Source organism: Apus apus, chromosome 24 (genome assembly GCF_020740795.1).
Source record: "Apus apus isolate bApuApu2 chromosome 24, bApuApu2.pri.cur, whole genome shotgun sequence".
Lineage (NCBI taxonomy): Eukaryota > Metazoa > Chordata > Aves > Apodiformes > Apodidae > Apus > Apus apus.
In genome coordinates, this window is record NC_067305.1 from 2,027,629 (window position 1) to 2,041,725 (window position 14,097).

The following is a 14,097-nucleotide window of genomic DNA, read 5'->3' on the forward strand; positions in this document are numbered from 1 at the left end:
TGGCTCCTTGCAATATGGTGGGTTCACCCCAAAAACCTTCGAGGTGTCCACCCGGCAGGGTCTGCATCACATGCAAACAGCATCCCGCAGCTGAGGGGGGGGCCCCCCAACCTCTTCCCACCCACCACCGAGGGAAATCACGGTGGGCACCCCCCAGAGGCCCCCCCAGCCCTGACCCACTTCTCCCCGCACCGCCCGGGCCGGCTGTTGCTAAGGCTCATGGCAGCCCGGGCTCTGAGCCAGCCCCCCTGGGCTCTGAGCCAGACCCCCCCTCTTTCTCCTTCCTCTCCCTGCACCGCCCGGCCCCCCCCGGGCTCTGCGCCAGCCCCCCCACACCGCCCAGCCCCCCCCAACCACCCAGCCCCCCTCCCCTGCATTATGAAACCGCATCTCGCCCCCAGGGCGGGGAGCAACAGCAGCAGCAGAGATGGGAGTGATGAGCAGGGTGGGGGGCAGCATGCACCCCCATCCCCAAAACCTGGGGGGCAGCCGGAAGGGGGGGCCCCCCCCACCCCCGCCACGGTCAACCCCGCCCCCCTTTTCCCCAGGGTTTGCACACTCACCGGTGTGAGCAGCTCCGGGGTGGAAATGGGGGAGCAATCGCCGTTGAGTTTGATGCCGCTTCCCAGGTCGAAGTCACAGATTTTCACTGGGGAGACCTGGGGTGGGGGGGGGTAAAAGAGCAGCCGGTGACCCCCCCAGCACCCTCAGCCCTGCTTTCACCCCGCAGCTGCTCAGGAGTGCTGGCTGGTTTCATGTTCCACACACCACAATATGTGCTGCAGTGGCAGCAGCATCCCCCCTGGGGGGCCCCCCCTGCACAGCACCCGTGTGCCCCCCCCCAGCACAACACCCCCATGTGCCCCCCCACCCAGCAGCATCCCCCCTGGGGGGCCCCCCCTGCACAGCACCCGTGTGCCCCCCCCAGCACAGCACCCCCATATGCCCCCCTACCCAGCAGCATCCCCCATGGGGGGCCCCCCTTGCACAGCACCCGTGTGCCCCCCCCAGCACAACACCCCCATGTGCCCCCCCACCCAGCAGCAGCCTCCCTGGGGGGCCCCCCCTGCACAGCACCCCTGTGTGCCCCCCCCCAGCACAACACCCCCATGTGCCCCCCCACCCAGCAGCATCCTCCCTGGGGGGCCCCCCCTGCACAGCACCCCTGTGTGCCCCCCCCAGCACAACACCCCCATATGCCCCCCTACCCAGCAGCATCCCCCGTGGGGACCCCCACCCAGCTGCACCCACTCACCTGGTCAGGGCTCTCGCACAGAATATTTTCTGGTTTCAGATCCCTGTGTGCGATTCCTGGGGGGGGAGGGGGGAGAAGAAACGATGAGGGCAAAAATCCCATCCACCCCCCACAAATACCCCTCCCAATCCCTGCTCTCCCCCCCCCACCTCTCAGACCTCCCTGGCAAGAGCTCCACGGGTGGCACCAGGATCCCGCCCTCCCTGACCCAAATCACCACCAAAAAATTGGCCCCGGGTCCCGGGCGAACCGGAGGAACAGGCTCAGCACCACCAAGAGCCTCGTGATGCTGCTGGGCCTGACCCTGCCTGCCCAAGGGCCAGCCCTGTCCCCTGGGCAGGATGGGGGGAGGCAGGAGCCCCCCTGGGGGATGGGGGGGACGGTGACACCCCAGGGCATCCCAGCTCACCTTTGTTGTGCAAGAAGTGCAGGGCACTGGCGATATCCTGCACCACCATGCTGGCCTCCAGCTCGTTGAAGTGGCGTCTGCGGTGGATGTGGGTCAGGATGGAGCCTGCAGCCAGAGGAGAGGAGAGTTGGGGGGCTCATGGCAGGGGTCCCACCACCCCGGCTTCCCCTCCACACTGGTACCAACGCTCACCTCCTCTCATCTTCTCAAACACCAGGTAAAACCTCTCCTCTTCCTCGAAGAACTCAATCAGCTCCAGGACGTTCCTGCAGGGACAGAGGTATCAGCTCAGCATCCTCCCAAAATCCTTCCCAGGGTCCCAAATCCCCACAGCCCCCCCCGCACACCGACTCACTACACACCCCCAGAGCAGAGGTGTAGGGGGGGAAAGAGAATGGAAAAGCTGCATTTGGAGTGATTGAAACCACACGGCTGGGGCCTCTCGGCTGCATTCCAGGGGGGGGGGAAGAGGGACTTTCAGCTCCCTGATTGCTGGCAGCCCCTCCTGGCTCACTCACCCCTCTCCAGGACCAGCCCTGGTGGAGCTCAGCTCGGCCCCAGCACCACCCCAACTTGGCCCCCCAACCTTGTCATAGCCCACCAGTTAACGGCGCCTTGAGATGCTCCCGGGGAGGGAGCGTGGGTGGGAGGGCAGCCTGGCTGGGGCACATGGGTGTCTCGAGTGTCAGCCCGGTCTCAGCCTACTCCCTGTGGCCACGGTGAGGGTGGGGACAGTGGCCACCCTGCATTACCTGTGTCCCTGGCACTGATACAGCATCTCCACCTCCCGGAAGACCCTGCTGCGAATGTGTCCCAGGCGCTTCTCAATGATCTGAAACAAAAATGAGTCGGGGGGAGTTGCCAGGCTGGGGACACCAACAAGCCCTGCAGCCCCTCCCAGTTGGTGCTGGGGACCCCCCAGGGCCAGGCAGAGGCAGGCAGGGGGTGCCCGAAGGGGTTAAGGCAGCAGAACAGGCTGTTCCTGGCAGCAGAGCCAAGTCCCTCCCTCCCGGGGCCACCGCCAGGAGGGGGCCCATGTGACACTGCCAAGGGCCAGGGCTGGCACAGCCTGTGCCCGGTGACACGGCATGGGGGGTGGGCAGGGGGTCCCACCCACTGCACCAGCACAGCCTGTGCCCGGTGACATGGCATAGAGGGTGGGCAGGGGGTTCTCACACCCACTGCAACCGGCACAGCCTGTGCCCGGTGACATGGCATGGGAGGTGGGCAAGGGGGTCCCCACCCATGGCATGGTGGGGGGACAGCTCCCACTGGCCCCAGTCCTTTGGGCCCCCCACCACTGCTCAGCCCTCCCCACTGCCTCAGTTTCCCCACTGGGGCACCCAAAGGCCCCCCCAGGTGACAGATGAAGCCATGTTCCCCTTTCATGTGGCTGCCCTTTCACAGGGGGCCCATCCCAGCCCCTCACACAGTGGGCTGGGTGCTACCAGTGCCCATGTGCCTACAGGAGCAAGGAGCCCTCCCTGGGGCCAGCAGGAGCTGGTCACCCCACTGGCACCACACCCCCCACTTGTCCCGAGTCCCCAGACGCGTCACAAGCATTAATTTAATTTTCCATCTGCCCTAATTCACAGGGAGAGGAGCGTGGCTAAGGGGGTTTGACCAAGGACCTGGAGCTGGGTGGTGGCAGAGGATGATGTGCCACCTGCATGGCCTGGCCCTGCTGCACTCCTGCCCCTCTCCAGCCCTTCAGTTCCATGAAAACCTCACCCTGTGCCAGCACCGGGTGGTCAGAGGGGGCTGGGAGATGCCAAGACATGGAAAGGGAAACTGAGGCAGGGATGGGAGGGAGCTGGGTCTGCAGTCCTGCTTTACCTTCACTGCGTACTCCTTGTTGGTGATGAGGTTAATGCAGGACTGGACTCTGGCATGGGCCCCTTCTCCCAGCACCTCCTCCTGCAGCTGGTAAACATCTGCCAAGGGAGAGGCCACCTGAGCTGCCAGCTCATGGGCCAGCACACCTGTCCCTTCTCCCTGGGCTGTCCCCAAGCCTGGGGACACCAGCAGGGCCCCAGCCCTGCCCTACACCCGGGGGGGGACCCCTGGGAAGTCCTAAACAACCCCCACTCACCTTCAAACCTGCCAGAGAAGCTGTCGGTGGCTCTGCAGCGCTTCTTCTTCTTGTTCCTCTTCTTGGCATCCGGGATATCGATGGGTTGACTTGAAGGCATGTCTGCACGGGAGAAAAGCCACCAGTCTGAGTCGCCCCCCTCTCCCCCAGGATTGCCACCCCCAGGGCAGCCCCCCCACATCTCTGGGGGAGTGGCAAAGGGCCCAACGTGCCAGGGGCAAGGATGGGAGGAGACCCCTCCCCGGGAGGCAGCACCCTCAGCTCACCGGGACGGGTCGGGCACTCAAAGTTGAAGACGGGCTCCAGGTGGTTGGACTGGTCAAACTCCAGGTCAAAGGGGTTTTGTCCCTGTGGGGGCCAAGGACAGGAGTGAGATGGTGGGCACTGGACTAGCTGCTACCAGCCGACAGGGTGGACATGGAGCCTGGCACACTCCTGGCCTTGGCACACACTCTGCTCACCTGCCCTGCTGGTGCAGGACACCAGCTCACAGAGCTGCTGCCAGAGGGACATGGCAAGAGTCCCAGGCAGGGCCATGGGTGGAGGAAAAGGAGGAGGAGGAAGGGTTTGACCACATCTCCTGATGGGGATGGTGCTGCCAGGTCATGCCTCCACGCCAGCAGCTCCACGCCAGCACACAGGGGCTGGGGCCACCACCTCCACCAACCCCAAATCTCCACCGACGCCTGAACTACGGTGAGGGGAGAGGGGGGGGAAAAAACCCCACAGGGCAGGATGGGCTCAGGAGCCACCACAACCATGTCCTCCCAGCTCCCTGCAAGGTCATGGTGGCCCAGAGCCTGTGACAGTGGGGATGCCATGCCTGCTGGGCTGCAAGACATCTCTGACCAGGCAGGATCAGGCCCCTCTCCAAACCCTCCCAGCACCCCAGATGGGCAAAGGGCATGAAAACTGCTGCCCCCAACCCCACCCAAACCCGAGTGGCTCCCATGCCAGCACCCCAAAGGGGACATGGGGACCCTCTGTCCCCTGAGCAGCCCCACGGCGGGTCGGGGCAGTGTTGGGGTGCCCAGCCAGGGAGGGGAAAGGGCCCCGTCCTCTGCGGGGTTACGAAATCTGTTTGGGCGGAGGCAGCAGCTGCCGGCAGAGTTCCCAGCCCGCCCAGCGTTCCCAGCCCGCCCGGTGCCCCGGTGCCCGGGCCAGCTGCCAGCCCCAGGACAGCGAAAACCCCGGTGACACCACCAGAAACAGCCAGAAAACCCCCGTTGGCTGCTGGGGTGGCTCGGGGGGAGGCAGGGGCAGGGATATCCCCACCATGGTGCAAGATGGGGGGGGGGGGGGGGGCGGGACGCCAGGAGCAACCTCCCCCCCCCAAGCACCATTCCAGGTCTCTGAGGCCAAAATATTCCTGCCCAGCGCTTTGCCAGCTTCACCCCTTCAAAAAACCTGAATTCTTGGAGTGCAGCATCACCCTTCAGCTGCTGCCCCCCCCTCCCCAAGCCAGGAGCCAAGACCCCCCCACCCGCATCAGGGCAGCCACCCCTGCCCCCCCCCTCCCAACCCCGGGCAAACCCCTCTGCATCAGGGCAGGACGAGGATCCCGGAGGGGACAGCGAGGGGGGACACACGGGGGGCACAAGGCCCCGGCAGCTGCCGCAGCAGCGACACACAAAAGGTTTGGGGGAGGGGAGACGCGGGGCCCGACGCTGCGCACCGAACCCATCAGCACATCCGAGCCGTCCCTGTCCCCGGCCACCCTCGGGACGGGGGGGAGTGGGAGGAGGGTGGGGAATTGGGGGGGGGGGCGGGGGGGTGGGAGCCAAACCCCAGCCAAAAAAAAACCTTAAAAGCAGGATTAGGTGTCAGCTAAAATAAGCCGGGCAGGTTTCGGGTGAGCTCCCAGCATCCCTCGGAGCCAAACTAAACAAAGATCCCGCGAAGCCACCGACAGGGACGACGGGGAGCGCTCAGGATCGGGCCCCCCACCCCCCCTTCCCGTACCCCCATCTCCTCCCCGCAACGGTGACAACGGAATGACGGGGCACGGCGGGGACTGGGGGTGCCCCGAGTCACCCCCGGGCGCTGCCACAGCCCGGAGGAGGTGCCCGGGTCTGTCCCGGGATGGGCCCGGGGAGCCCTTGTAGCCCCCCCGCCCCGCAGGCACCAGACCCCCCCCATTCCACCGCACCTCACTTTCGGGGTGAAGGGGTGCAGCTCGGTAGGGCGAACAGCACAGGTCCCCTCCCCACCCCCCGAGGACCCCCCGTGGGAGCTACAGCTACGGGGGGGGGGGGCGGGGGGGGAAGCTGGGGGGAGCACCCGAGCCCAGCCGGGGGGGGGGAGGGCTCTGCAGACCCTCCCTCCGGGAGCATCGGGACCCCCAGGGCGAGGGGAAAGGGGAGAGGGGGTCTCTCTGTGGGTGACAGCACCCCGGGTGCTCCCGTCTTTCGGGGGGTGCGGGGGGCGCGGCGGGCAGGAGGCAGCCCCCCCACCCCCCCGGCAGGGGATGCGGCGCAGAGCGCTGCAGAGCGCAGGATGCGGCCGCCTCGGGCCCGCACCGGCCCTGCCCGCACCCCGGAGCATCCCCCGAGACCCACCGGAACCCCCCCCCGGCGCGGTCCCAGGACCACCCCCCCACCCCCCCCCCCAAGCATCCCCAGGGAGACAACCCGCCCCTTACCTTGAAGGAGCGGTGGAAACCCGGGATCTCTGATTTCTTCTGCACCATCTTGCTGCGGGAGGGGGGGGCGGCGGGGGGCGGCGTTGCTGGGAGAAACGGGGCGGGGGGGGCCGCGAAAAGAAAAATAAAGCAAAAAACGAGATGCGGGGGGGGGGGGGAAGGAAGGGAGGGCGGAGGGACGGGCAGAGCCGGAGGGGAGTCCGGGGGGTGGCCGAGACCTGCGGGGAGAGGAGCAAGGAGGGGGGTCAGCAGGGCTGTGACCCCACCCGGGAAGCCCGGCTCTCCCCCCGTCCCGCAGCGCTCACCGGCGCGGCCCCGCAGAGCCGCCGCTGCTGGTGGTACCGCAGCCCGCACCGCCGCCCGCTCCGCTCCGCTCCGCCGCCGGGAGGGGACGCGCTGCCGCCGCCCCCCGCGCCTTTATAGCGGGGAGCGGGCCCGCCCCGCACCGCCCCGCCCCGCCCCCGGGACGGGGACACCCCCCCCAGGACACAAACACCCCCACCGGGGACACAACACCCCCCTCCCTATCCCCGTCCCGGAGCCCCCGGGACACAAACACCCGTCCCGGGAACACAAACACACACACACACACCCCCCCCCCACCCCCGGAAATCTCCGGGATACAAACACAACCAAACTCCCCCCCCCCCGGGGACACAACAACACCCCCCCACCCCCCCAGGACACAAACGCAACACCCCCTCCCCCCCCCCGGGATACAACCCCCGCCGCCCCCTCCAGGGCCGCCACAAACAGCCCCACTGGGGACACAAATAAATCCGCCCCCCCCCCCCCAACCAGGAAAACACCCCTTCCCACCCCCCCGCGCGGCGCCCCGGGGCGGGGACACCCCCTCGGGCCCCACCAGGGACACAAACACACCCCCCCCGGGAACCCTCCCGTACCGCACCGGGGGCACAAACACCCCCCGGCCACCACTCGGTGCTGCTCCGGGACCCCCCCCCCCCCCGCTCCGCTCCTGAGCTGCAGTGGGGGACAGGAGGGACACCCCCCTGGGGGGCTCCCTGCACCCCCAGCTCCCAGACACCCTCAGGGACAGGGACACCCCCCCGGCCACCCCCCTGCACTGCACCCAGAGGCGAGGGCACCCCGAGTCTCTCCCGCCCCCCCCGGCATTGCACCCAAACTGGGGCACCCCAGTCCGTCCCTGCCCTGCACCCAGAGACAGGGACACCCCTCAGACCCCCCTGCACCACACCAGGGGACAGTGACACCCCCCCCCAGGCACCCCAACCAGCCCCCCCCCGGACATAGGGACACCCCTTTGGGTTCCCCCCTGCCCCTAAACCCAGGGACAGGGACACCCCTTGGGGTCCCCCCCACTGTACCTAGGGGCAATGACACCGCTTGGGGTCCCCCCTGCCCCTACACCCAGGGATAGGGACACTCCTTTGGGGTCCCCCCGCTGCGCCCAGGGACAGGGACACTCCTTGGGGTCCCCCCGCTGGACTTAGGGACAATGACACCCCTTGGGGTCCCCCCTGCCCCTAAACCCAGGGACAGGGACACTCCTTGGGGTCCCCCCCACTGCACCTAGGGGCAAAGACACCCCTTGGGGTCCCCCCTGCCCCTACACCCAGGGACAGGGACACTCCTTGGGGTCCCCCTCTTACACCAAGAGACACCCCTTGGGGTCCCCCCGGACACTCGGGCTCCGTGGCCGTTTTCCACACCCCCGGGGGCTCAGGGCTGGGGGTGCCCCTGCCTGCCCCCCCCGGCCCCCCCGCCCCCAGCCCACACATGCCATGAGCGGGGCCGTGCTCAGCCCCGCAGCCCGGGGGGTGCGGGGAGCAGGACCCCCGCTCCAGGCTCGGTGCCCGTCGCGCTGTGGGTGTCGTGTCGTGTCCCCCCCCCCCCCCCCGGGCTGAGCACGGACGCGCTCGTGGCGCGGGGCCCAATGGCCGCGGTCCCGCCGCGCGTGGCTGCAGCGCCCGCGCAGGCCGCGCCCCCCGCGTCACCCCCCAGCCCCCCCGGCCCCGGCAGAACCCTCTGCCGCCCCCCCCATTTCTCCTCCTCCTCCCACCCCCGGTCTTCGGGGATGTTTTGCTGCGGGTTTGCAGCCCCCCCCCCTCCCTTTGCACCCCCCCCCCTTTTGCACCCCCCTTCCTTTTTGCAGCCCCCCCCTTTTGAAGCCCCCCCTTTTGCAGCCCCCCCCCTTCCTTGTTGCATCCCTCCCCTTTTGCAGCCCCCCTCCCTTTGCAGCCCCCCCCTTTTGCACCCCCCCTCCCTTTTTGCATCCGCCCCTTTTGCAGCCCCCCTCCCTTTGCACCCCCCCTTCCTTTTCGCAGCCCCCCCCCCCTTGCAGCCTCCCCCATTTTGCAGCCCCCCTCCCTTTGCAGCCCCCCCCCCCTTTTGCAGCCCCCCCTCCCTTTGCAGCCCCCCCCCTCATTTTTGCAGCCCCCCCTCCCCTTTGCAGCCCCCTCCCCACGCCACCGGTGCCATCCCGGTAGGGTCACCCCGATGGGGTGCTGGCTGCCACCCCTCCCCCATTCCTTCCCCCCCCCCAGGCCCCTCCAAATCCACCCAAATTCCTGCTTTTCCCGGTCTCTGGCTGCTGCTCCCATGGCCCCCAGGGAAACCACCCCCCCAACGCCCCCCCGCCCCGACTCTGCTTTATTAGAGCTGCTAACGAGGGCTCCCAATTACCCCAGGCTGGCAGGGGGGGGTGGGGGGGTGGGCGCAGAGGTGGTGCAGGATGGGGGGGGGTCGTTCCAGGGTTTTGGCTCCCAGGGCTGGAGGAGGGACAGGGGATGGGGGATGGGGGAAAGGGGACAGGGATGGGGACAGGGGACAGGGATGGGGACAGGGGACAGGGATGGGGACAGGGGGCAGAACGGGAGGTGGGGGACAAGGGCTGGTGGGCAGGGGGTGGGCACAGGGAACAGGACAGGGATGGGTGACTGAGAAAGGGGATGGGAGCGGAGACAGGGCAGGGGAGGGGGGACAGGGACAGGGATGGGAGGCAGGGGACAGGGACAGAGAGAAGGGACAGGGATAGGGGGCAGGGATAGGGGACAGGGCTGGTGCCACAGGGTGTGCTGGCACCCCCTGGGTGGCTCCGGCGCAGGCGGAGGAGCCACACGCCTCCAAAATTGCCCACGCTGCCATGTAGGTCACCCAGCCGGCGGGGACAGGGACAGGGCGGCAGCGCCCGCAGCCCCGGGCACAGCCGGGGGGGCCCGCTCTGCTGGGGACACCAGGGCCAGCCAGGAGCTCGCCCAGCCCTCGGGGGCCGCGCTTGCTGGCCAGGGGCTCCCTGCGCCTGTGCTGCCGTGCCCTGCGTGTGCCACGCGTGCTCCAGGCGGGTGCCCTGCGTGTCCTGCGCGTGTCAGGTGTGCCCCCCGTGGGGCCCTGGCCTGACCCCTGCGTGTCTGTGTCACACCTGGCACACCTGCCCTCTGTGCCTGCTGCACACTCGCTGCACACTCACTGCACACTCACTGCATACCCACTGCACACTCACTGCACACTCTGCACACTTGCTGCACACTCACTGCCCAGACTCCACAGCTCGGTAGTCACTCCCTGCACACTCCTGGCCCCTCTGCACACTCACTGCACACTCAGTGCACACTCGCTGCACACTCACTGCACACTCACTGCACACTCTGCACACTCGCTGCACACTCACTGCACACTCACTGCACACTCTGCACACTTGCTGCACGCTCACTGCACACACTCCACAGCTCAGTAGTCACTCCCTGCACACTCCTGGCCCCTCTGCACACTCACTGCACACTCAGTGCACACTCACTGCACACTCACTGCACACTCTGCACACTTGCTGCACACTCTCTGCACACTTGCTGCACACTCACTGCCCACACTCCACAGCTCAGTAGTCACTCCCTGCACACTCCTGGCCCCTCTGCACACTCACTACATACTGCACACTCACTGCAGGCTCTCTCCACGCTCACTGCTCACACTCCACGCTCCCTGCACACTTGCTGCCCCCCCTGCAAAAGGCCCCAGCCCAGGAGGTGTTGGGGTGATGCTGGTGCCGCTCACACCCGGGCAGGGGGGCCAGGGCCATGGGTGTGATGAGAGCCTCAGGTCTCAGGCTGTGGGTGCCCCGGGGCTGCTTGGCTGGGCGTCCTGCTGGTGCAGGGTGCTGGCACACACGTGCACTCACACACGTATGTGCAGCCAGCACGTGTGCACTCACACACGTATGTGCAGCCCTCACGTGTGCACACACACACACACACACACACACACATGCAGCCTGTCCAGGGGCATCATGGTGGAGTCCTGAGGGTGGCTCACACGTACACACACACATGTACATGCACATACATGTGCACACATGCATGTAAACACACACACATCATGCTAGCACTGCCCCACACAGTTTTCTCTCCTGCCCCACTGTTCACCCCAGCACATGCCCATGTTTCCCCCCTGCCCAGCGGACACGGGGTCCAGCCAAAATCCCCCCTGGAGCTCAACCCCAGCTGCTCTCCCTGGGCCTCCCCTGCATACATGTTTTGGGGGCCAGAGCGGGGGGTCCTGTGCTGCACCCCCCTTCACAGCAGGGCTGTGGCAGGTCCCTGCTCCAGTGGCTCCAGGGACACGTGCCCCTGGCACACGCAGCAGTGGGGGAAGGGTCCATGATGGTGCCCAGCAAGAGGAGGTGTCAGCAGCTCATGGCCTGAGCTCCCAGTGTGGGGCACCCCCGTTTTTTAAAGGAAATAACAAATGTTGGTGCTGAGCCCCCCCCCAAGGCCTCCACCCTCCTGCTGGGGATCACACCCAGCAGCTCGGGGGCTACAAAGCAGGGATGGCAGCAGGAAAACCCACCGTGCCCCATTTTTTGATGGGATCAATGAGCAGTGAAACCCAGCTGGAGTGGTCGTGTCCCCACATGTCACCCGGCCCCTTGGTGCCAGCAGGACAGGTTCCCCATGGGTTGGTGGAACCCCATGTGCTGACATGGGAAAACAGGGAAGCAAGAGGGGCTGGAAGGTGGCTGCTGGTGGGGTGGGAGCACAGGTTGGGCCAGAGGCCATGGTGGTCACCCTTGTGGTCACCCTGCCCCAGCCACCTGCCCACCCACCACCCCCCTGGCAGTGGCACAACCTGCCCCGTTCCCTGCAGCTTCCTCCTCCCCTGCCCTGCTGCTCCAGTTTGGAAGGGAAAAACCCCATAAAAACCCCTTTTCCTTGGGTTATTTCCCCAGCATGAGGAGGGCCCAGCTTGTCTTCCCTGGAAGCAGGAGCATTTGGAGGCCCTGGCCCTGTTTCAAATGAAAAATCTTGCAAAAAAACCTGGAATTTCCTGCCAGGCAGAAACCCAGAGGTTTGGCTCTCCCAGCGATGGTTCTGCTGCAGGATGGGACAAAGGGGACACGGGGGACACAGGGGACATGCACACGTGGGCATACAGCTGTGCTGGCTCACATGCCTGGGGGTCACCCAGCCTCCCTCCCCAGGGACCCCCAGGGCAGAGCTGCCTGGCCTGGGGACAGCAGCAGGATGTGGCCACAGAGTGAGGAGGGGTGGCCACACACAAAGCAGGGAAGCTGGTGCTGTGCCTCAGTTTTCCCAGCTGGAGAAGATGCCGTGGGGTTAAGAAGCAGCCATAACCCCCAGCTGGGCAAGGGCACCCCCAGGAAGGGTACAAACTTGGGTGGTTTCACCCCAAAAAAAGCCTTTGAAGGGGAGATGCCAGTTGCCTGTGGTGTCTCTGACACCAGTTCAGTGGGGAACATACCCTGTCCCCCAGCAGCCTGGTGGGGACACAGCCAGCTCTGCCACCCAACACCAGCCAGAACCCAGGACAAGGAGCTGGAGCTGGTGGGGCTGGGCCAGGCCTTGGCACGGGCACCAGCAGGGAAGATGGACAGAGGCTTCAGGGAGGGAAATCCCTGAGCCCAGGGCAGGAGCTCCAGGAGCTGCAGGTTCAGGGTGTTGGGGAGAGGGGCAGGGAGGGGGTTCACTCCAGGCCATGCTGGGGTCCCACCTTGGTTGCTGGTGGCAGATGGGAGAAGCATTTCCAGGTGGCTTTTAAACACCCTGGGCTCTTTTTGCCCCTCTCCATCCTCCAGATTCCTCAAGAAGGGGTGAAACCCACAAAACAGCCCTGACCCCCTGCAGCCTGGTGACTGCAGGTGAGCTGGGGAACACCGAGGGAGGGGAGGTGCAGGCTGGGTCATCATAGAGTTTCCTAGAAAGTGCAGAAAAAGTCCCAACCACCAAAAAAGTTTCCCTGTTTGAAAAGGGCATTGAAGCCACAGCAGGGACCTGTGTATTCCATGTGGGAAGATCTTGGGTGCCAGCAGCTGCATCTCAGCAGCCTCTTGGGTTTTGCAGGGGATGTTGTTCACCAGGAGCAAAAATCATCAAGCCCCAGACTAGTTTGGGTTGGAAGAGACGTTAAAGATCATCCAGTCCCAACCCCCTGCATGGGCAGGGACACCTCCCACCAGCCCAGGTTGCTCCAAGCCCCATCCAACCTGCCCTTCAACACTGCCAGGGATGGGGCAGCCACAGCTTCCCTGGGCAACCTGGGCCAGGCTCTCACCACCCTCACACCCCAGAATTCCCTCCTCAGGTCTCACCTCAATCTCCCTCTGCCACTTTTCATCCCTCCCCCCTTGTCCTCTCCCTCCCTGCCCTTGTCCCAAGCCCCTCCCCAGCTTTCCTGGAGCCCCTTCAGGCACTGGAAGGTGCTCTCAGGTCTCCCTGGAGCCTTCTCTTCTCCAGGCTGAACACCCCAGCTCTCCCAGCCTGGCTCCAGAGCAGAGCTGCTCCAGCCCTCCCATCATCTCCGTGGCCTCCTCTGGACTCTCTCCAACAGCTCCATGTCCTTCTCATGTTGGGGACTCCAGAACCCAACACCCTTTTTTAAACCCGCCCCTGGCAAAGTGCTGGATAAGCCAGTGAGGGAATGTCCCCTCCCGTGGGGACAGCACGGGACACAGCAGATGTCCTCCATGTGAGCCATGGGAAGGGGACAGGCACTCCCTGCTCCGGTGCCTTCCCAGAAGGGCCACCAGGTCCTGCCTGTGTTCCCGGCTCGGGGCCAGGGAGCTGCTGGCTGCCAGCCTGGCCCTGCTGCTCCAGGGAGAGGGGAGCACATGCCATCCCTGTCACCATCCCCTTGTCCCCTCTTGCTGTCACCTCCTCCTGGGAGTCTCAGAGACCAAAACCAGAGGGGGACAAACCCACAGCCTCATCCCCCCAGCCTGGGAGGTAGTGGGTCAGGGTTGGGAGGCTGTCAGGCCCTGCAGGGCCCCCCGGGGGGGGGGATCTGGCCTCAGAGGCATCAGCTGTCCTGGGGAGAAAAGGCAAAGCACATTTCAGAGCACTGGGAGCTGCTGCTGCCAGCTCAGCGACAAGGGAGGGAGGAGCAGGAGGCCACGGGGCTGCCAAGGTTGGAGGGGGCTGAGGGTGATAGCAGAGCTGCTTGGGGACAGGTCCTGTGCCACCTTGTGCCCCTGTTTCCCCAAACCCAAAGGTGCAAGGGGAGGGAATACGTACAGGAAGAGGCAGCACCTTCCAGGGATGGGGAATGCTGCCCGTGGCCCCTCCAGAGGGTGGTCCATGCCCTGGCTGGTGCAGCCACAGGACAGTGCCTGGGGCACCCGTGGGCAGCAGCTCCCCTGAGGGTCAGGGCAGGGCTAAGGACCTGCTTGTGTCACAACAAAGCCCCAGCAGTGCTCTGGGCAGGGT

General features: G+C 66.1%; 1 protein-coding gene across 2 annotated transcripts in view; it reads right to left on the bottom strand.

Annotated features, from left to right (window-relative positions):
* MKNK2 (MAPK interacting serine/threonine kinase 2) overlaps window positions 1-6,774 on the bottom strand; it is a 14,600-nt gene extending 7,826 nt beyond the window's left edge. The window contains exons 1-10 of one of the 2 annotated variants that reach the window (XM_051639617.1): window positions 6,703-6,774; window positions 6,398-6,615; window positions 4,023-4,104; window positions 3,757-3,858; window positions 3,501-3,598; window positions 2,417-2,496; window positions 1,857-1,930; window positions 1,665-1,769; window positions 1,256-1,311; window positions 564-659 (exon numbers count right to left, since the gene is read on the bottom strand). In XM_051639617.1, the coding sequence (XP_051495577.1) occupies window positions 564-659; window positions 1,256-1,311; window positions 1,665-1,769; window positions 1,857-1,930; window positions 2,417-2,496; window positions 3,501-3,598; window positions 3,757-3,858; window positions 4,023-4,104; window positions 6,398-6,445 (741 nt within the window). In that variant the 5' untranslated portion in view covers window positions 6,446-6,615; window positions 6,703-6,774. The remainder of the gene's footprint in view (window positions 1-563; window positions 660-1,255; window positions 1,312-1,664; window positions 1,770-1,856; window positions 1,931-2,416; window positions 2,497-3,500; window positions 3,599-3,756; window positions 3,859-4,022; window positions 4,105-6,397; window positions 6,616-6,702) is intronic. The other variant, XM_051639618.1, reaches the window with a different exon arrangement.
* Window positions 6,775-14,097: the final 7,323 nt, after the last annotated feature.